The sequence below is a fragment of the Echinops telfairi genome, unplaced genomic scaffold (genome assembly GCF_000313985.2).
Source record: "Echinops telfairi isolate 266 unplaced genomic scaffold, ASM31398v2 ScPeMD7_7468;HRSCAF=8506_0, whole genome shotgun sequence".
In the NCBI taxonomy this organism is placed as follows: Eukaryota; Metazoa; Chordata; class Mammalia; order Afrosoricida; family Tenrecidae; genus Echinops; species Echinops telfairi.
In genome coordinates this window covers 53,002,451-53,025,246 of record NW_022111369.1, presented here as the reverse complement: position 1 = coordinate 53,025,246, position 22,796 = coordinate 53,002,451, and the positions used below count along the sequence as shown (strand labels likewise).

The window sequence follows — 22,796 nt, the reverse complement described above, 5'->3', positions numbered from 1 at the left end:
CTATCCAGTTAGGATTTCAGTGTTGTAGTTTTTCAAATTCATTACAATTTAGAATCTGATCTTCAACCTTGCAGCTCTAGAAGGTAGATTCCCACCAAGTCTCTCCCCACCCCCTCCTTTCCCACCTCTGGTCCCAGGGTTAATCAAATTTTAGAGGTTGACATCAAACTGATGAGATAAGTTAATACTTCTTTTTTTAACTTTATTAAAAGATCATTTTATTGGGGGCTCTTACAGCCCGTATAACAATCCATACATCAATTGTATCAAGCATATTTGTACATATGTTGCCATCATCATTTTCTAAACATTTACTTTGTATTTGAGCCCTTGGTATCAGCTCCTCTTTTGTCCCTCCCCCTCCCACCCTCATGACCCCTCGATAAATTATTATTTTAATATCTTACACCCACCGCTGTCTCCCTTCTCCTACAGTTTCTGTTCTTTATCCCCCTGGGGGGGGGGTGTTTATGTGTTGATCGTTGCAATCAGTTCCCTCTTCCTCCCCTACCATCCTGGTATCGCTACTCCCATTGAGTTCCGTGTGTTTTGAGCTCTTATCTCTTATCTGTACCTGTGTACATCCTCCAGTGTAGCCAACAGTGAAAAGCAGGAATGTGGTCATGGTAGTGGGGGGTGAGGAAGCCTCAAGGAACCAAAGGAATCTTGTGTATTTCATCAGTGCTATACTGTGCCCTGGTTGACTAATTCCTTCCTTGGGACTCTTCTGTGAAGGGATATCCCATAATCTACAGATGGGGTTGTTGTTTTTTTTGTTTTGGGTTTTCTGATGCCTGTTACCTGATTCAGTGGACACCTCATGATTGCACAGGTCGGTGTGCTTCTTCTGTGTGGGCTTGTTCCTTCTCTGCTAGGTGACCGCTTTAATGTCAAGCCTTTAAGACCCCAGACGCTATATCTTTTGATAGCCGGGCACCATCAGCTTTCTTCACCACATTTGCTTGTGTACCTATTTTGTCTTCAGCAATTGTGCCAGGAGGGTGAGCATCACAGAATGCCAGATTGTTAGAACAAAGTGTTTTTGTGTTGAGGGAGGGCTTGAGCAGAGGCCCAATGTCTGTCCACTTCCTCAATGTATTTTTCCCCCCCAATGTATTATCATATAAATTTGTTTACTTATGCCAATACCTCTATTTTTATGAATTCATACATTTATATAAGTGCATACCTATGTTTATACCTCTATTCATAGCTTTACTTCCTAGGTCTTTCCTCTGTTTCCTTTTACCTTCCTCCTTTTCCACCATCACACTTGCCCTTCATCTGCCTCTTAGTGATTCCTCTCAGCTAGATTGCATTTGCTCCAACACCACCAGGATCTCTAACATCCTCCTCATTGCTGATTTTAATTCCCTAGTTGTTCCCCTGTCTATGGCATTGTTTGCTCACTGCACCCTTTCCCCACCACCTCCTCTTCTTAAGTCACTCCAGAACCTTCGGTTCAGTTGCTTTCTCCTCTGACTTGCTTCCCAGACCTATCACTTAATTTTCTTGTCTAGTGACAGGAGAATCGGGCAGGTGATTCTACCTAAACTCCATCTTGACTCTGACCTTGGCCATCCATTTTTTTAAATGGAATTTGCCACAACTGCAATTACTTTGTTTCTACCCCACTTGAATATCAACTATGTAAATGCAAGGACAATAACTGTTTTACTTGGTGTCCACAGAATATAGAACAACGTAGCAGTTACATAGTGAGTTCTTTAGTAAATGTTTCTGATTGACTTAGTCTCCAAATCCAAATAGATTGTTTTTAAATATAATCTTGTCAGAAACACTGTGCCCCAATTAATTCTCTGCTATGCTATGTGGGCTTTTAAATTTCCATGATGGAGAATAAGGAAATAGGCTTGGAGCAAACTGAGTATTTTTCTTAAAAAAAGATGCCAAACCTTTTGTACTATAGATGCTGGAGGCAGCAGCAGTACATGTAGGAGACTCCTAATGAGTAAATCTGCTCATGACCCAAGAATGGGGGCTTTCAGGGCACGTTCCCTTGAGCGTTAGCCATTGAGCAGTTCCAGTGCTCTTTCCCCTCCCTTTTGCAGCCTCTCTCCTCACATGCAGGGCAGCTGAGGCTTGGATAGTGCTAAAGGGTATCATTGAAAAACAGATGGGTGAAGAAAGGCAAGATAGGTTGCCAAAATTAAATTTTCCTAAGCTGACTCGGAATTTTTGCTGAAATGAATCTTGTAATCCTCAAAGTTTAATGGGAATATATGCTTTTTTATGGTTTCCCATGAAAGGCAACGCTTTCTTAGATTATTAAGGAGAGAACTGTGTTAAACTGGGTTGACTTAGAGAAACAAATCCAGAGGCCCAGAGACACTCACATATGTATGAGAGAGCTTTATATCAAGAAGCAATTATATATCAAGCAAACATCCCCGCCCAGTCCAGATCAAGCCCCTAAGTCTGACAATAGTCCATAAGTCCTTTTTAGACTCATGAAGCCACATGCAGTGATGCAAAATGCAGGAAGGTCACTGGCTAGTGGGCGCAGAGTCTTGTGGGTCCAATGATGGTGGATGCATCTCCAGGCCTCTGATAGGGCTCAGCTGCATGTGGCTCGCCAACCAGAAAGTGAAACAGAGAGGAGGTTCCCTTGTGAGAAGGCCGTGCCCACCAGGAGGTACCATCAGGCTTGGCCTGATTGACAGACTAACCTCCACTCCATCACTTCTGTATCTTCAAATTGACACATCGTTATGTAACTACCACAAGAACCTACCAGATTTAGGAAGGCTGGGACACTTCCAAGGAGCACTGGTGGCATTGACAGCTAGTGGTAAGCATTAGGCTGCTAAACACAAGATGGCGAGGTTCAAAGCGGCTTCTCCACAGGTCAGCAAAGAGTTCTAGTATTTCCTGGTAGTTATACTCAGTTGAATATAGTGTGACTTTTTATTTTACTTAAGGCTAGTGGTGGTGATAATCAAGTTCTTTATGATGAGGGACCATAAAACAGCTTGTGGGGGAAAAAAGTTTTTTAAAACAGCTTGTGAAATTTTTCTATTTTTAAAATGTATTTTCAATATTGTTTTCTGTAGTTGGTTTCAAAACACTCCAAATTCTGTCCATTTTTAATTTTATTAAAATTCTATTTCTCTTGATAGTTTTAAAAAATAATTTGTATCAGACTCTATGACTTGATGCCTGCTAATTATAACCACTAAAGATAAAATTGAGTTTACTTAGTGTGTATCACTTAACAGCTTTTGAAAACCTATCAAAATCTGTAGAACAGTTTTGGCAACTACAGAAATTACCATCCTTTACCCATCTCGTTGGTTCTGATTAAAGGTAAAATCAAGTTTAAGACCATGGCCCAATCTTTAAAAATAAATTGCTGAAGCTAAATTAAGTGTGTAAGGAGTACAATCTCAGAGACAATCTTGGACTATGAAACTAATTTTCATATCTATCATATTAGTCTAAACCTGTCATGTCATTAAGATCACCTTTATACAACTGCATGAAGCAAGAATTGCATTATCATGTTCCCTTCAGCAATTAAAGTTGTCCTAGCGTATTAGAGGAGAGGCCTTGGTGAAATTTTACTTTGTTTCTTCATTTTCTGAATATTAGGTTTAACTTCTGTGGCCTTTTCCCAGGATATCAGTTACTATATTCCCCGTATGGTTTCATTGTTGCATGTCATGCAACTGAAAACAGACTACAAAAACTCACTGCCTTCAAGTAAATTCTAACTCATAGTAGCCCTATACAGTAAAGACTATACATCTTTGTAGGAACAGAAATCTCCTTGTGTTTCTCCCAAGGAGAAGCTGATGAGTTTGAACTGCTGGTCTTGCGGTAGCAGTCCAAGGCATACCCACTGTGCCACGAGCGCTCCAAGAATAGACTAGGGCATCCTATTGGAATGCAAGTTCCTATCACTATGCGTTATGGCAGGAAATCTCTCCAGATGTCCTTGATAATTTTAATAAAATGTAATGGATGTGCAATGCGATTTCTATAAATTTTGTTTTTAATACTAGAGCATTCTTACTGTTTCTCTTCTAGTACAATCATGTTTGAAATTAAGAAAATCTGTTGCATCGGTGCGGGCTACGTTGGAGGACCCACGTGTAGTGTCATTGCGCATATGTGCCCTAAAATTAGGGTGATGGTAGTTGACGTCAATGAATCCAGAATCAATGCATGGAACTCTCCCACACTTCCTATTTATGAGGTAAGCCACCCTAAACAACGCTTTGTTCTCATATTCCTTGTTTTATTACGATCCGTGTTAAATAATTTATATGTCCTATTATCTGTGGCTGTAACTGATATGAAATTAAATAGAAAAATCATAATAAATGCTAAGATAAATGCTAATTATAATTTTCAGATATTTTTAGGAAAAATGACTGGAAGAAAGTGTATAAGTGTATCAGACTATTAATAGTTGCGTGTTAGTGTAGTGGGATTGTGAGTGATTCTAACTATAGTTCCATATTACAATGTTTAAAATAAATGTGATCTTTAGTACAAGCTGTAATACTAATTCATATTATAAGTCCAATATACTTTTATATTATTGTATTTACAAAAGGTAAACTTTAGAAAGATAATGAGTTTCATATTTAGTTTTTAATATCACAAATATTGTTTAATTGGAATTTCAAAATTTATGTGAATTTTGAAAATTTATACTTGGGAAAATATGCTTCTATTATATTTAGCTATTTGGGTCTCATTTTTTAAATTTTATTTTAAAGCAAAGTCATGAAATGCTATACTTTTGAAGACCAATGAGAATGTACTTAAAAATTTGATAGTAACATTTTTCATCCCATATTAATATATTCTTTTTTTTCCCCCAGAAGGGTTTAGTTATTTATAAAACTCTTGTTACCAATCACAGGAGCCCTGATGGGACTAACAAATACTAAGATTAGAAAGCAATGTATCAGTTCCTGGAGTCCTTCTTGGCAGGTTCCAAATGTAAGAGAGTGTGATGACTGTGGCTGATTCTGCCTCTGTGTCCAGGGAAGGGACTCTGGTGGCAAGGTCTGAGCTAGCAGGGACCTCTTCACCAAGGGTTTGCAAAAAGTTTCTGCAACAGGCTGGGCAACAACTTTCACATCCACCTTGTCAGAGACAGTCTGGCCGAACTCTGGGAACAAATTAACAACCTAGCTACCAAATTGTGCTGTGTAAGGACCCAAGGTGGCCCTGGATCTTGATCCTATGTGTAAAGAAGCTACTTAGTGCTCAGTGAAGAATTGTCTTGGTCAACAACATTCTACAGAATTCTCAGTAGAGGCTAAGGTGGCTAAATCACAGTGTTGCTGAGGAAACAGCCAAGAGGAAAGCACCGATGAATTCAGGAGTTTATCTTCCTGATTCCTCAAGCAAGTAACAGGCCAGAAAGTGGGCTCATGGCCTAAGAATATCAGAAGTACTGTTCCCCAACTGTCAAGAGAAAACTCCAGGAGACACTTAATCGCTGTAGATCTTGGGATCACAGAGTCTGATGGTTTGTATGTGAAGCACTTAAATCTGACCCATTTATGTACAGACCAAGAAATCAAAGTACAGGGCTCAGGATTCCAAAGGATTTAATACTATTATGGCTTCTTCTTCCAAGAGAGAGCTGAGGCTTCTACGTTTGTTTTTTTTAACTGCACACTCAAGACCTACCGCCTTACCCTTCTGTATTAGTCTAGGTACTTTAGAGAAACAAATCCACAGCAACTCATGTATAAGAGAGTTTTATGTAAAGAAAGTGTGCATCACGAAAACATCCCAACCCAATGCTGCCCAAGCCCACAAATCCAACATTAACCCATTAATCCAACACCAGTCTACAAAGTCCTCCATCTCCTCACAAAACACACTATGATGCCGACTGCAGGAGGAAAGCTGAGTCTGAGCGAACAAGCATCTCAGCACTAGCAGGGGTCTCCACACGGCTGCTCCAGCACCCAGGGCTGCATCGGGATAGGTCCATGTGGCTTCTCCTCAGGGATGTCTTGCAGGAAGTGAGCCTGGCCAGCTGAAGTAGGGAACTGGCTAAGGCAGCTGCACCGTGGTGTGACCATCACAAAACAAGAGACCCGAGAACCGGAAAGGCGAGGTTCACCACCCATTTATTCCTCCGCCTTTCAATTAGCCCCACATGTGATTATCAGCCAGGCTGGCACAATTAACTAACTCACCTTCTTTCCCTAATTAATATGGGTGAGGCTTTTTCTGCTATGTATCTGATGTTGGGCCTGAGCAGCACATCTAATACTGGACCTCTTTTCCTTTGTTTACGCTGACGATTTGGGAGAGAACAAGCAAAGCTATAGTGAATGATGCCTATCCACCCTGTTTTGTTGATTGCACTGGCTTGAATATAGTTAACAGTGTTGCTAGAACCACTTAATTCAATAAATGCTTCAAATACATTCCATTGGTACATGGGAAAGGAGGGGGGATAAAGCAACATGTCAGGCTGCTAGCTCAAGTCCAAAGAACTGGAGCCAGGTGCAAGATCCAGATGAAGCAAAAAGCCAGAGAGCTTTGTCAGAATGTCCATATAAATTAGATGCAGGCCATACCCCAAAAGAAACTCCTTTCTAACTGATGTGCTCATCGCAGATCTCATCCTGGGGATGACTACGTCATTACTGACAAATTACATCATAATTGCCAAACCACTGAGAATCATGGTGTTGTCAAGTTGACACATAACTTTAATTGTAACAGTACTTGTCTTCGCTAACCAAAATAAATCCAGAGGATTGTAAAATAATAATAATTTATAAGTTATCAAGGGTTCATGAGGGAGAGAGGGTGAGGGAGGGGGAGAAATTAGCTGTTTCCAAGTATTAAGACAATAATTTCTTCTCCCTCGACTTTTTTAGTTATTTTTTGAAGAAACCATGGTGATTATCCTGTAGGCATTTTTACAGTTTATATTTCACTGATTGAATCCACATTGTTTTTTATACTTGTTTTATACTTTGTATTTTGATGTAGAAAAATATGTATTACTATTAATGCATATATTGAGTTCCTGTTTTTTGACCAGTTCTATCACCTAAATGATTGGGGATAGAATCCTGCATTCATAATGACAGTGCAAAATGTAATGCTTGCTTGAAATCACAGAAGACCTTGACTTTTCTGTAAATGTGTTTAACACTGAGTCAATAATTAACTATTATGAAACATTCAATCCCTGGTAAACAATGACACAGCATTAAAATGAACTGCTGCCCTGATTGTGGTAGACTCAAGTTTGCTTGATTTAGGTATACTATTTAGAATACCCTGAGGATTTTTGATTTGTAGTCATTTATCTCTTCTACAAAGATATTACATGAGAGCATCATCACATTAAATTATATCATCAGAATCCTCCTTAACAAATGTAATCCTATTTTATAAAATTGTCTAATGTAAATTATAAACCCCATGTATACGGTTTCTTTTCTTTTTTATTTCTAGCCAGGACTAAAAGAAGTGGTTGAATCCTGTCGAGGAAAGAATCTCTTTTTTTCTACGGATATTGATGATGCCATTAAAGAAGCTGACCTTGTATTTATTTCTGTAAGGATTTTCCTTTGTTGTTTGAATATTAATATATTTTTTGTCTATCTGAAAGTTTCAGTTTACATTAATTAATATGAAGCCACAACATTACTTACTGTACAGCGGTGTTCACTGAAATGGGTGATACCACACCCCCTGGGAACTTCTGAAATGATCCAGGGGACTGCAAAAATAGATACCTATACTCTATGCAAAAGTTTTTAATAGCCAAGGGGACACTGAATAATTTTTTTCTCTTAAAGAGGTGGTAGGCCTTTGGGAATTATGGTATAGAATTACCCTGTTGAATTTTGGTTACTACTAACTTTATGTCTGTCAGTTCACCAATCTTACAATCATTTGGTTAAACATTTCATCGTCATCTTGTCAAATACCACTTCAGAACACTGAACAAGTAAACTTGGAGAAAGTTCTATCTGAGATTTAGAACTAGAAACTACTGATAAAGTGGGAGTACGTAATGATAATGTGTATGTGAGAGGGTTGTGTGTATGTATGTTTCATCATTTCTTGTTTTCACTGGTTCATAGAGAAGAAGTAAAGTCAACTCATTGGCACATAATATAGACATTACTGCTACAAATGAACTGGTGCTCTGTTGGTATAGTGGGTTACATAATGGTCTGCTAAGCACAAGGTCAGTAATTCTAAACCAACAACTGCTGTGTCGGAGAAAGATGCGCTTCCCACTCCCATAAAGAATTACTCACAGGAGCAGTTCTACCCTGTCCTATAGGGGTTCTCTTGAGTCAAAATCGACTTCGTGGCAGTGAGTTTGGTTTTTGAGTTTATCTTAATGAACTCTGTTCCCAAAGTCATTTTAAAGTTAGTTGTTTGGAATTTTGTACCTGTTGGTTATCATGCTAAACCCCCAGAAACCTTTAAACTCATGAATGTAATTTTGCAATGAAAAAGTTTAACTCATGGATTAAAAGTAATATAATGTTTGAATCGAGATAATTTATTTATTAATGTCTCATTAATATCTACTCAAGCATTCTATATGTGATGGTATAACTAGCTATCACCAATTGGTGACTGACATACAATTAGTGCCTTGTCAATAAAGGGAAAGCCAATGGGGTGAACTGACCATTGATACTCGAGTATAGCTGACCCGAATCTCAGCCGAGACACCTAATTTTACCACAAAAACTGCATTAAAAATGTGCTGAAAAATTTGGCTTATGCTCGAGTATACACGGTGGTCACTGTCCCATAAGATAAAGGAAAGACTTCTCTCATTGGTTATATATAGTAAGTATTTGTAGATTGTTGACTAAGGAGTTCTTACAGTAGTGAGACAAAAGTAGTAATGTAAGGATATGTGAGCTCCAGAAGAAAGTGGTAACGAAACCAGAAGTAACCCCACTCATTATTCTCTGGGGAGAAGCTGTAACTGCCTTTTTCCATGAAGTTGATAGCCTTGAAAATCCTATGAGACATTTCTACTCTGTTCAGTGGAGTTGCTATGAGTTAGAATTGACAAAACAGCGATGGGTTTAACCACTTTAAAAGTAGTTTGGTGCAATGGTTAAGCACTCAGCTGCTAACCAAAAGGTTGGTGGGGAAAAATGGTTGTTAGTTCAGACCCGCTAGTGACTGAGGGAGAAAGATCTGATGATCTGCTTCCATAACTATTGCAGCCAACAGAATTCAACAGCGTATTATAAGAGTCATACACCACGACTGTGCTCTGTTGCGTTCTCTCTGCTAGGTGCTTTCGAGTTGGCTCCAACCCATAGGGACCCAGTGCACAAGAGAACAAAACACTGCACAGTCCTGTGCCATCCTCACAATTATTCCTGTGCCTGAGCCCACTGATGCAGCCATTGCGTCAGTCCATCTCATTGAGGGCCTTCCTCGTGTTTGCTGCCCCTCCTCTCTACCAAACATTATGTCCTTTTCCAGGGACTATGTCCAAAGTATGTAAGACGAAGCCTTGCCATCTTTGCCTTTAAGGAGCACTCTGGCCTTATTTCTTTCAATATAGATGTTGGTTCTTTTAGCAGTCCATGGTATTTGCAATATTCTTCTCCAATACCACAATTCAAATGCATCTATTCTTCAGTGGTCTTCCTTATTTAGCGTCCAGCTTTCACATGCATATGATGCAGTGGAGAATACCCTGGCTTGGGTCAGGTGCACCTTCGTCCTCGAAGTAACCATCTTTTGATTTCTCGACTGCTGCTTCCATCAGCATTGACTGTAGATCCAAGTTAGAAAAAATCCTTGACAAATTCAACTTTTTCTCTCTTTATCATAATGGGATATTATAAGAGCTCTAAGAGTCTCCAATAAAATGATTTAAAAACAAACAAGCAAAACTAAGTGCCTAGACTTTGGGCTCATGAATTACTTTCTGTCTGTCTAAAAGTCTATCTTCAAATAATATTTTGCATACTAAACATGCTAGCTAATTTATAACTTTAAAGAGCCAGGAAAGCATTTGTGAATGATAATATAAACATTTTTATTTATTTTTATAAACATATTTTTAAAAGCTATTAATAAGCCTATAAAAGTGGGGGAGTAAAAAGGAAGTTTAAACTTAGTTTTAAAAACTCTAATATATTATATATAATAAAGAAAAGAAAAAGGACACATTTTTTATTTCAAACTGAACACCGTAAAGATAAGAATGCTTTCATTCATCTTTTTAATTCTAGAGCTTGGCTTAGAACCTGCCTTCCCTGGTTTATAGGGAGTAGTTTCTCAACAAAATGTATTGAATACATTCTCCAGATGCTACTGGAATTAACCTGGCTCTATTAAGTTTATAGAATGTATTCTATCCATGGACTTAAAAGAGGGTTAAATCAGGGTAACTTATAGAGATTAACTTGTACTTACCTGGCTCATTGATGATACAAGGTATTTCTTAGGAGTCACTGAAGATCTCACAGGTACTCTGTTCTTCATCCTCTGTGCTTGCTTTCATTAGGTGAATACTCCGACAAAAACCTATGGGATGGGGAAAGGCCGTGCTGCCGATCTGAAGTACATTGAAGCTTGTGCTAGACGCATTGTGCAGAACTCACATGGGTACAAAATTGTGACTGAGAAAAGCACAGTTCCAGTGCGAGCAGCAGAAAGTATTCGTCGTATATTTGATGCAAACACAAAACCCAACTTGAACTTACAGGTATAACAAAGGGAGCGTTAGAATCTGTTGCTGCTTATACAAATATTATTAAAATCATGAAGTTGCCTATAGTTAAGTGTAGCTTAAAACTCTTCTTTTAAAAAAACCAAACTCTTATTTTCTTTGGGATTCTAGGTGTTGTCCAACCCTGAGTTCTTGGCAGAGGGGACGGCCATCAAGGACCTAAAGAACCCAGACAGAGTACTGATTGGAGGGGATGAAACCCCAGAGGGTCAGAAAGCTGTGCAGGCACTGTGTGCCGTGTATGAACATTGGGTTCCCAGAGAAAAAATTCTCACGACTAATACTTGGTCTTCAGAACTTTCCAAACTGGTTGGTACATAGCATTCAACTCCCCATTTAAATTTAAAGCCAAGGATTTTTGAATTGTGAGATAATTTTCATGAGGGGAGGGATCAAATGTCAGTGCATTAAATATTTGGAAATTCTAAATTTTTAATAAAATGGGGGAGTACATTAAAATAACTATTTTTCTGTCATCACTAACCCATGAATCTCTCTTAATCTTCTGTGTAAAATGTATTCCTTTACAAATCCCTCCAATGCCTTCTCAAATTTGAGTATCTTTTCCATCTCCCTTAGTAATTTGAATCAGCTTAATGAAGTGTAATATAAATGTATAAAATTATACTTTTAGCTCATCATACTTTACTTTTTTTTTCAAGGCAGCGAATGCTTTTCTAGCCCAGAGAATCAGCAGCATTAACTCTATAAGTGCCCTCTGTGAAGCAACAGGAGCCGACGTAGAAGAGGTAGCGACAGCCATTGGAATGGACCAGAGAATTGGAAATAAGTTTCTGAAAGCCAGTGTTGGTAAATTGAATATTTTTTCTAAGTAAAGTTGGTTCTTTTTGCTAAATAATCAACTTTAAGCAAATCTTTAACTTAATGCCCTTAAAAAATGATTCTGTTATACATATGACTTTCCGCCTACCAGGGAGTGTTTAAGTGAGGCAATAGTTACTTACATTGTGTAATAGTTACTGACTAGTTAGGTAAGATACACATCATTCAGTATAGTATTTAGTAAAACATTTAAGAAAAACAATTTTGGGATACCACATATAAAATAACTCAATGAACAGCTTATTTAATCAAGCATGAAAAGAATTCCCTGCTAACATATTTATGAAAATGGGACCTTGTGACATACTGTTTAAGGTAGCTAAGCACCTGTGGAGTAGTGGGTTGTGTGTTGGGCTGCTAACCTCAGGGTCAGCAGTTTGAAACCCCTATCCACTTCATAGGAGAAAGAAAAGGCTTTCTACTCCTTTAAAGAGTGGCAGTCTCAGAACCCCACAGGGACAGTTCTCCTCTGCCCTATAGAGTTACTGTGAGTCAAAATGGGCTCAACAGCAATGAGTTTAATAAACTTAATATAAAGATGAATACAGTCTTTTACAGATTGGACTTTAGGCAGCCTATTCAACATTTCTAGGGTCCTGTGCCTTCTTTGGAACCCTGGTCATATAGTGGTTATGCATTCACCTGCTAACCACAGGGTTAGTAGTTCAAAACCACCAGGCACTCCATGAGAAAGAAAGGGCTTTTTATTCCCAGAAAAAGTTATAGTCTCGGAAACTCACAGAAACAGTTCTACGCTATCCTATAGGGTCACTATGAGTTTGCATCGACTTGATGGAAGTGAGTTTTTTATTTTTAAATCATTTTATTGTGGGCTCATACAACTCTTATCACAATCCATCCATCCATCCATTGTATAAAGCACGTTTGTACATTCGTTATCCTTATCATTCGCAAAACACCCGCTCTCCACATAAGAACCTGGCATCAGCTCCTCATTTTTCCCCCTCCTTTCTCCCGGTTTTTTTTTTTTAAATACCATTTTAGAAGCCCAGGTGGTTTAGTGGTTACACATTGACTTATTAACCTCAAGGTCAGTAGTTCAAAACCACCAGGCACTTCATGGGAGAAGATGAAGCCTGCTATTCCCATAAAGTTATAGTCTCAGAAACCCACAGGGGCAATTCTCTGTCCTCTAAGGTTTCTGTGAGTTGGAATTGACTCAATGGCAGTCCGTTTTTGAATTATGCCCTCTTTAATATTTTGAAATGTTAAAAAAAAACTTAAGATGTTACTTTGAGGATTAGGGTTTGTCTGGCCCAAGCCACGATCTTTTCATTCACTTCAGATGCATGAGAGCTGGACAGTGAATAAGGCAGACCAAAGAAAAATGGAGGCATTGAGTTATGTTGTTGGTGAAGAATATTGAATAAACCGTGGACTGCCAAAGCAACGAAGAAGCACAGTGCGAATGCTCCTGAGAAGTGAGGATGACGAGACTTCATCTCATGTATCGTGAGGGGGCAGCTCCTGGACAGAGACATCAGACCTCACGCTTAGTCGACAAAAGAGAGGAAGGCCTTCAAAGAGTTGGACTGACACAGTGGCTGCAACAATTGTGACTGTAGCACAAGACCAGGCAGTATTTCAGTGTGGTGTATACAGTGCCTGCAAGTTGGAACTAACAACAATGGCAACATGCTTTCTCCCACTGTTGGTTCCCTGCCTTTATTTATTATTTTTATGTTGTTTTCTTCAAGCTACCACTTGATAAAAATACAAGGGGTCTTCAAAAAAAGTCATAGAAGAAGCATGTTATTTTTTTTAAAACTATGCATGGATTTCTTTTTTCTTTTGTTTTGCACCCAAATAAGCTTGTACTGAGTTGTTACAACATATCTGAGTAGGATCTAGTGTGAGGCACTAAGGACAAGACGGCTGCTTGAAAAGAACCACTATCAGAGCAACATGAGTTCTGCTAAAATTGCAACAAGAACATCAAATTTATAGTGAAGCTTGGGTGAAAAATGGTGAAATCAATACTTTATCAAAAATTTGTGGGGAAAATGCCCGAAAGAAATCTGCAGTTTACAACGTAATATCTTTTTTTAAGAAAGGATGCAACTGTTGAAGTTGAAGCCTGAAGGGCAGGCCATCCTCATCAATTTGTAAGGAAACAATCTTGTTCTTCCCTTAATTAAAGAGGACCAAGAGTTAACAGGAGACACAATAGCCAAAATCATAGACATCTGAGTTGTTTAATTTTACACATTCCTGACTGAAGGATTTGAGCAAGTTTCTGCTCAACAAGTGCCCAAACTGTTGTGCCAAGAGCATAGTTTTCCATGGAAATTTGAAACAAGTGGGATCAAGATCCTGAAGCATTTATTTGCAGAATTTTAACAGGAGATGAATTGGCTTTGCCAGTAGCGACCTTGAAGAAAGAGTGCAATCACATCACTGCTAAGAAATGGAAGTGGTCCATTCAAGAGGAAAGGTCATGTCAAGAGTTTTTGTTTGTTTGTTTCATACTAGCTTGTTCGTTGCCATTGATTCAGGTTCCCATTCATAGGCGCCCTATGGACAACAGAGCAAACACTGCCCAGTCCTGAGCCATCCTCCAGTTGTTCCTATGTTTGAGGCCACTGTGTCAGTCCATCTTGTCGAGGGCCTTTTTTGCTGCCCCTCTGCACCAAGCATATATCCTCCTCCTCCAGGGTCTGGTCTCTCCTGACAGCATGTCTAAAGTACAGAAGACGAAGTCTTACCATCCTTGCTTCTAAGAAGCACTCTGCTGCACTCCAAGACAAAACTTCTTTCTACTTTTTGCAGTCCATGGTACTTTGAGTATTCTTCACCAGCACCATAGTTCAAACACATTGATTCATCTTAATTGAAAATACCATTGCTTGGGTCAGGCACATCCTGGTGCTCAGAGTAACCTTGCTTTTCAACACTTACAAGAGTTCTTCTTTTGTGGGCAGTACTTCCTTTTTTTATTTTTCATAGTGTATCTTACTATTATTTATTAATTTTAATAAATAATTTTATTGGGGGCTCTTATACCTCTTATAATAATTGATCCCTGCTTAATAACATATCAAGCCCATTTGTACATATGTTGCCATCATCATTTCCAAAACATTTTCTTTCTACTTGGGCTCCTGATATCTTTTTTCCCCTCTCTTAAGAGTTCTTCTTTTTTTTTTCAATTGTTTTATGAGGGGCTCATACAACTCTTATCACAATCCATACATACATCAATTGTATAAAGCACATTTATACATTCATTGCCCTCATCATTCTCAAAACATTTGCTCTCCACTTAAGCCCCTGGCATCAGCTCCTCGTTTTTTTTTCCCTCCCTCCCCGCTCCCCCTCCCTCATGAACCCTTGATAATTTATAAATTATTATTTTGTCATATCTTGCCCTGTCCGACATCTCCCTACACCCACTTTTCTGTTGTTCGTTTCCGAAGGAGGAGGTAACATGTAGATCCTTGTTCATCGGTTCAATCCATAAATAAATCCATTGTGTCAAGTACATTTGTACATATGTTGCCATCATCATTTTAAAAACATGTTCATTCTACTTGAGCCCTTGGTATCAGCTCATTTCCTCCCCTCACCCACTCTCCCTCCCTCGTGAACCCTTGATCATTTGTAAAATTTTTTTAAAATCTCTTATGGTTCTAGGATTTATATCTAGTTCTATAATCCTTCTTGCGTTCCTTTTGGTACATGGTGTGAGGTATGGGTCCTGTTTCATTCTTTTGTAGGTGGAGATCCAATTTTTCCAGCACCATTTATTGAAAAGGCTATCTTCTCTTCCCCACTTACTGAGTTTTAGTCCAAAAATCAGATATCTGTAGGTGCTTGGTTGTATTTTTCTCCATTGAGTGAGAAGCTATGCTAGCCGTTAATTTTGCATATAGGGTCTTAATTATGTTGAGAAATTTTTCTTCTATCCCTATTTTATTAAGTGTTTTTATCAAGAACGGATGTTCAGTTTTATCAAATGCCTTCTATGCATTGATTGATACATGACTATTTTCCTTTGTTTTGTTTATGTGGTGTACAGTGATTGTTTCTCTAATCCTGAACCATCTTTGCATAACTAGTATGGATCTCACATGATCATCATGTATTATATTTTCACTATTGTGTTGACTTCTTGGCTTGAATTTTATTGAAGATTTTGGCATCTATATTCATAATGGATATTGGTCTTTGACTTTCGATTCTGGTGATGTCTGTTTGGCTTCGGTATCAGGGTTATGCTTGCTTCTTAAAATTAGTTTGGTAGTATCTTATCCTTTTCTATATTTTGAAATCGTTTATGTAGGATTGATGTTAACTCTTCTCTAACTGCTTGGTAGAATGCCCCAGTAAAACCAGACTTTTTGTCAATGGGAGTTTTTTAATGACCAGATCTATTTCTTGTGTTATAAGCCTCCTTGAGGCTTTCTACATTGGTCTATGTTAATATAGGTAGGTAATATGTTTCTAGAAATTTATTAACTTTCTGTTGATTTCCAAATTTGTTGGAATACAATTTTTCATAATACTATATAATTATTTTTTATTTTGGCTGATTCTGTAGTGGAAGTCCATTTAATTTCTTGTTTGCTTTTTCTCCTTCCTTTGCTAAGGTGTCAGTGTTTTATCAATTTTTACTAATCCTTTTGAAGAGCCAACTTTTTGTCTTGTTGATTTTTTTTGGTGTCTGATTTATTTATATATTCTAATATTTGGTATTTTTTCTTCTAGTGTATGAGAGTTCATTTGCTGATCTTGTTCTGATTGTTGTAGGTGGTGTGGTAGTGTTTATTGTTACTCTTCCTCGTTGATGTGTGCTCTGAATACCGTTTTTCTTGTGTCCCAGAGATTCTGGTTAGTTGTATTTTTGTTCTCATTTGTTTCAAAGAATTTTTAAACTGTACTCTATTTCTTCAGATTCCCAGTGGCTTTTAAGAAAAGTGTTTAGTTTCCGTGTCATTGATTCTATTTATTTATGACTTTGGTTGCAGCCCGATGGTTGATTTCTAATTTTATAGCATTGTGATCTGAAACAAATGGTGTGTAGTATCTCAATGTTTTAAAATTTATTGATACTTGCTTTATAGTCTGACATATGATCTCTTCTGTAGTACATTCCATGTACCCTTGAAAAAAATGTATATTTTACTTTTGTTGGGGGAAGTGTTCTGTTTATGCCCACAGAGATCAAGTTGATTAATTGTTGTATAGTTTTTTATTAATCATTTTACTGGGGGTGCTTACAAATCTTACAACAATGCATCATTCAGCTGTATTAAGCACACTTGTATATATGTCACCGTCACATTTCCAAACCATTTCTTTCTACTTGAGCGGTTAGTATCAACTCCTCTTTCCCCCTCTGCCCCCCCACCCCCCCCCACCCCGTATAGTTTTTCCATATCTTTGTTGACTTTCTTGCTAGTTGTTCTGTCTTTTCTCAGAAGTGATGTATTGAAGTCATAGTATTATCATGTATTTATCTGTTCAATTCTATACGAGTTTAATTCTTGTATTTTGAAGGTTTTCATTGGGTGCATCGGTATTTGTTAGGGTTATGCCTTTGTGTTCCATTTTAGATTTCATCCTTACATAATGGCCTTCCTTGTTTCTCATGCTGACTTTTACTTTGATGTTTGTTTTGTCAAAAACTAATATTGCTACTCCTGCTTTTTTTTTAACTATGGCAACAGTTTTTTGGGATGCTGAAAGCATTTTGCTTGTTGACCTTCTTCAGTAAGAGATGTGGGACAATGCCCTGTGGTTGCTGGGTGCTGTTGTTCAGGTACAGCTCTCCGGTCGATGGCGATGGGCCAGAGTAATACTGTGATGTATGCATGGGGGCTGTTCCTTTTCAGCAGCCTCCATAGCCCGGTCACTGGTACATGGCACATTTGAAAAAAATAAATGTGGGACTGTGATACCACATAAATAAGAAAAAAAGAAGATAAAATATATGACAAAAATTCAAATGTGACTAGTCATAATTAAACTTAAGAAAATTATTTGCAAACTACTTAAAATGTTGACTAATGTCACACAAGGTGTCAGCCCATGAGTTTTCCAACATCTGTAATATTATGAGAACGCCTAGCATAGTCTGCTTGCTGATTTGGTATGTGGTTCTTACATCAAATATGTTGACTTTTTCTTCAGGTTTTGGTGGGAGCTGCTTTCAAAAAGATGTTCTGAATTTGGTGTATCTCTGTGAGGCTTTGAATTTGCCTGAAGTAGCTCGTTATTGGCAGCAGGTATTCATCTTTATTACAAAAAATTTTCCATTACTTTTTAATGAAAACAAGTCATGCTTTGCCTATGAGATGTGTAGATGGGATATATTTATTTCCCCCAAGAAAACTATATTTATTTACTTTATTAGACTTCATTGTGGGGTTTTTTTGTTTTTGTTTTTTTTTTACTTCATTGTTTTTACTTTGTTGGTGCTTTTGTTTGCTTTTTAAAATCATTTTTTGGGGGGCTCATACAACTCTTATCACAATACATACATCAGTTGTATAAAGCACATTCGTTACCCTCATCATTCTCAAGACATTTGCTCTCTACTTTGTTGGTGTTTTGCTAAACAACTATGTTGGAAGTTTCTTAGAAGCCAGTATTTCCTGTAATCTTAAACTAAATTTGTTCCCAGAATAATTCAAGAACTGTTATTCTTAATTTTAATTTTTTATCTTGGGACTCATAAAAGCGCAATGATAGCATAACCTAGATTGCAATACTTTCAAGTAGTTTGCATGTTTTGATACTTGTTTTATCTTTTCCAGATCCACAGGGCTAAAATTAATGACTTTTCCCAAATTAGGAACATTGAATGGGCTCTAGGAAAGAGTTAGCATTTATTTAGCTCACATGATCCCTCATTTATAGATGGAAGGTATCCCTGGGTGGTGCCAATAAGTTACTAAATGGGAGGTTGGAGGTTCAAGTCGCCCCAGACACAGCTCATGAGGAAGGCCTATCAGTCAGCTTTTGAAAAATCACCCACCGAAAACCCCACGGGCATAGTTCTTGGTTCTTCTCTGACATAGATGGGGTTGTGGTGATTGAGAATAGATTATGGCAAGTGATGTAGTGGTTATGAATTAGCATTTAATCTGTTAGGTTCGCAGTTTAAAACCACCAGCCTGCTCCAAGGGAAAAAGACGGGGCTTTTTCACTCCCATGAAGAGTATCAGTCTTGGAAATGCACAGAGGCAATTCCACCCTCCCCTGTAGGGTCTCTATGAGTTGGCATCAACTTCATGGTAGTAGGTGGTTGTTTTTTGTTTGTCTTTTTTTGAGATTGGTTATAAATGAGGAAACTTAGGTTTCAAGCCATAAAGTAATTTGCCTAATATGCTTTTCCCAAATAGTTCACCTGATAGAATAACTTTTCTCAGCAATAGATATGGGTGAGAAGCTAAGGAAATGTGCTTTTTTTTTTTTTAAAGAAAAATATACATGTTCTCTGTTCCTTCACTCAATCCAGCATGATGGCTTCATCTTACTTAGTATCATTGGGAAAATGTAGATAAAGGCTGACTTTTACACTTTGGGCTAATTTCCCAAGTTCCTAAACTCTCCAGGTTTGAGTTGACCCCTAGAAATTTAATACCTTTTTAAAATGACAAACAGAACTGTCTCTCTCCTTATATTCACCTGGTTACCAACCTGAAGTCTTATATATATAATTCTTGGAATTAAAAGATTAGGTGGTCAAAGATTCTTAAAATATTTAATTAAAAACTCAAGTATTTGTGTGGTTATGGACTGCCTAGAGACAGGTATAACAGTGTATATTGTTTCATTGTTCCCTGTCTAGTCTTACAGTCAATTTTGGTGAAGGGTGGGGAGTTACGGAAGTGAGGGGAGAGGTAAATCAGGTAATATTTGGGGTTTGATTGCTTACAACCTTGTTTCCACTGATCTAGAAGAAGTTGACAAACAAGAAAAATCACTGAATTTACTTACCTTATTTAGGTTGGCTCATTACTGTATTCAAATACTCTTATGGATGAATCTTTAGCTTCCCCTTCTATACATTTACCTTAGCCCAGTTCATGGAACGTCAAACCAAATGGAAGGATAAATGTCTAGGATGGCTTGTAGGAAGAAAGGAGAGCGGGTTCATCCTCTGCTTTTTTTAATGTGTACAAGCTAAAGAGGTTGGTTACTCTTTGCCTCCAGTTAATTTGGAAGGCTTGTAATCGTAAAAGAATACTCAACATAAAATCTGAGCAATATTATATTACAAGCTGCACCTCTTTTAACTGATCATTGCACGATTGTACATGTAATTTCAGGTCATAGACATGAATGACTACCAGAGGAGGAGGTTTGCTTCCCGGATTATAGACAGCTTATTTAATACCGTGACTGATAAGAAGATAGCTATTCTGGGATTTGCATTCAAAAAGGACACTGGTGATACGAGGTATCAGTTACTTGAAGTATTTCAAATGCTACTGAGAGTGTGAAACTCTTTACCTTATCCTGATTGGTTGGTTGGTGGAGGTGTGTGGGATATGTATACAAAATAGATGTCAGAGACTCTGAAACTTGCTCTTGAACTCAGAGTAGGTTAAGTGAATGGAAGAAATAAAGAGCTGAAGAGAAAATTTCAAAGACCAGCTCAAGAAGAAAAAGTAAAGTATTAAAGTGAGATATGCAAAGACCTAGAGTTGAAAAACCAAAAAGGAAAATTATAGAAGACATTTCTCAACATGAAAGAAATAAAGGAAAAACTCAAACCTAAAGTTGCTCTATTGAAGGAGTCTGGGGGCGAGATATTGAATCATGCAGGAAGCATAAAAGGCAGGATACAGTAAGAGAGAGGGCAGCACAAAATGTTTGAGACAGAAAGACCTTGAGAAGAAAATGAGATAAAGGCAACAAAGGTAATACAATTATATACACAGTCTTGCAATAAAATAATAATAGAGTCAGTCAGCATTTGACAGAATTGACTCAATGTCAATGCATTTTTGCTATACAAGGGACTACAAAGATAAATACTCAAGCTGAACAATTAGGAATGCAAATAAGACTACTGATGTATATGTACACATAGATTTGAAAGCTGAGATTTCTATATGTGCAAAAATAGATTCAGGAATACATATGAAGGCAAAATTTTGACGGTTTTTCAGTCATAATCAAGCATGAGAAAATGTCACTGGTCCTTGGGGCTCAGGATCATAGTGGGGGGGGCAAGGGCGGGACAACCAACATCAATTAGCATAAAGTTCACAAAGATAGTATTTTACATCCTATGTTGATGAGTAGCAACTGTGGTCTTAAAAGCTTGTGAGCAGCCTTCTAAGATGCAACTCTGGTCTCCTCTTGTCCAGAGAAAGAAGAAGGCAGAAAATCAGAGACACAAACAATTAGTCCCAAAGATTAAGAGATCACATGAGCCTCAGCCTCCACACCTCTGAGACTAGATAGACTACCATAAAAAAATACTACTTCGATAACTCTGGAAGGGATTACATTAGAACGTCCTGGATAGGATGGGAGAAAAATGTGGACAGAAATACAAAATCATAGGGAAGACCAGACTTACTGATTGGATAGAAACTGGGGGGACCGCTGAGACTTGACATTCTTTGCCCTGTGGCTCAACTTGCAGCCAAATGATAAGCAGGCTTACAAGGTTAACAGCCTCAGGGGAAATCCAAAAGGTACCATTTGCCCAGGAACAAAGGTCGAAAGGCAGGAAGGCTTCTGGAAAAAAGAGGAATGAAAATTGGGAACACAGGCAAGTGGGAATTAAATCAGCTTCACAAATCTGCTTTAAAAACTTGCCCCTAAGTCTAAAAGAATGCTGAAGAACTATGACTTCCCCAAGCCACAAATATCTTAGGTTAGGAGCTAAGATTTTTCTTCATAATTTCAAGTAATTAATTGTTAATATTATCATTTCTAGAACATTATAAATTCTAACATTTTCATAAAATTGCTCTTTGCCTTTGTAAATATGTCCAGTCAAATTCTAATACAGTAGAATTTTTTCCCTAGATTGTTTATCATTCATTTAAATTTACATAAACCATTTTTTTCCACATCCAAAACATACATTCTGTTTTCTCTTAAGAGAAAAAGAAAGATAGTTGGAGGAATGCAGTCACTGTACCAAAAAGAATTGATTGGCTTTCACCATTTCAGAAGGTAGCATATAATCAAAGACTGAGTGGCATAGTGAGTGCGCATTGGCAGCTAACCGTAAAACCAGCAGTTCAAAACAACCAGCTGCTTTCCATGAGAAAGATGCGTCTTTCAATCTTACATAAAGAGTTACAGACTCAAAAATCAACAGGGCAATTCTACCCTATCCTATAGGGCGCTATGAGTCAGAATTGACTCGACGGTGAGTTTTTTTGTTTCTCTGGTATTAAAGGAAGAATTCCAAGCTACACTGAAGGCATTGGCAAAAAATAATTAAATAAATAAGACTCCATAAATTAATGGAATATCAACTGAAAAGTTTCACCAAGCTGATGAAGCATTGAAGTGAAGTGCTCACTCACCTGTGCCAAGAATTTGGGAGACAGTTACTTGGCCAGCCAACTGGAGAGATCCTTATATGTGTCTTTTGCAAAGAAAGGTGATCCAATGAAGTGCAGGAAATACTGAACGATATCATCTGTATCAGAGGCAAATAAAATGTGCTGCAGAAAATTCAGATAGGGCTGCAACAGTACAGGAAGCTGCCAGAAATTCAAAGGAGATTCAGAAAAAACATTAGACTACATGGATCATAGCAAATTATGGATAGCATTGTGAAGAGTGGGCATTCCAGAGCACTTAATTGTCTTCATGCAGAAACTACATAAATTAAGAGACAGCCTTCTAATGAAACAAGCGGACAAGGCAGGATTTAAAATCAGGAAATATATGCCTTGGGGTTGTATCCTTTCACCATACTTAATTAACTCAGTTTGTCTGATGAACAAGTAATTCAGGAAATTGGACTGTATGAAGAACAGTGCAGTTTCAGGATTGGGGGACGAGTCATTAACAACCTGTGGTAAGCAGGTACATCCGTGCTTACTGAAAGCCCAGAGGACTTCAAGCACTTACTGCTGAGCATCAAAGACTACACTATCCGTTTGTAGTACACCTCCACATGAGGAAAACAACCTCTTACCAGCTGGACCATAGACAGCATGATAACTGGAGGAAAGCATTAGGTTGTAAAGTGTTTAATTTTACT

General features: G+C 37.9%; 1 protein-coding gene and 1 non-coding gene across 2 annotated transcripts in view; both read left to right on the top strand.

The window, feature by feature from the left end:
* UGDH (UDP-glucose 6-dehydrogenase) overlaps positions 1-22,796 on the top strand; it is a 30,623-nt gene that overhangs the window by 3,656 nt on the left and 4,171 nt on the right. The window contains exons 2-8 of the mRNA XM_004703162.2: positions 4,051-4,219; positions 7,471-7,572; positions 10,520-10,720; positions 10,856-11,053; positions 11,407-11,554; positions 17,741-17,835; positions 19,885-20,015. Of these exons, the coding sequence (XP_004703219.1) occupies positions 4,058-4,219; positions 7,471-7,572; positions 10,520-10,720; positions 10,856-11,053; positions 11,407-11,554; positions 17,741-17,835; positions 19,885-20,015 (1,037 nt within the window). The 5' untranslated portion in view covers positions 4,051-4,057. The remainder of the gene's footprint in view (positions 1-4,050; positions 4,220-7,470; positions 7,573-10,519; positions 10,721-10,855; positions 11,054-11,406; positions 11,555-17,740; positions 17,836-19,884; positions 20,016-22,796) is intronic.
* LOC115873426 lies at positions 17,340-17,473 on the top strand. Its single transcript, XR_004048423.1, has one exon. It is a non-coding gene; the product is annotated as a small nucleolar RNA SNORA84 (small nucleolar RNA).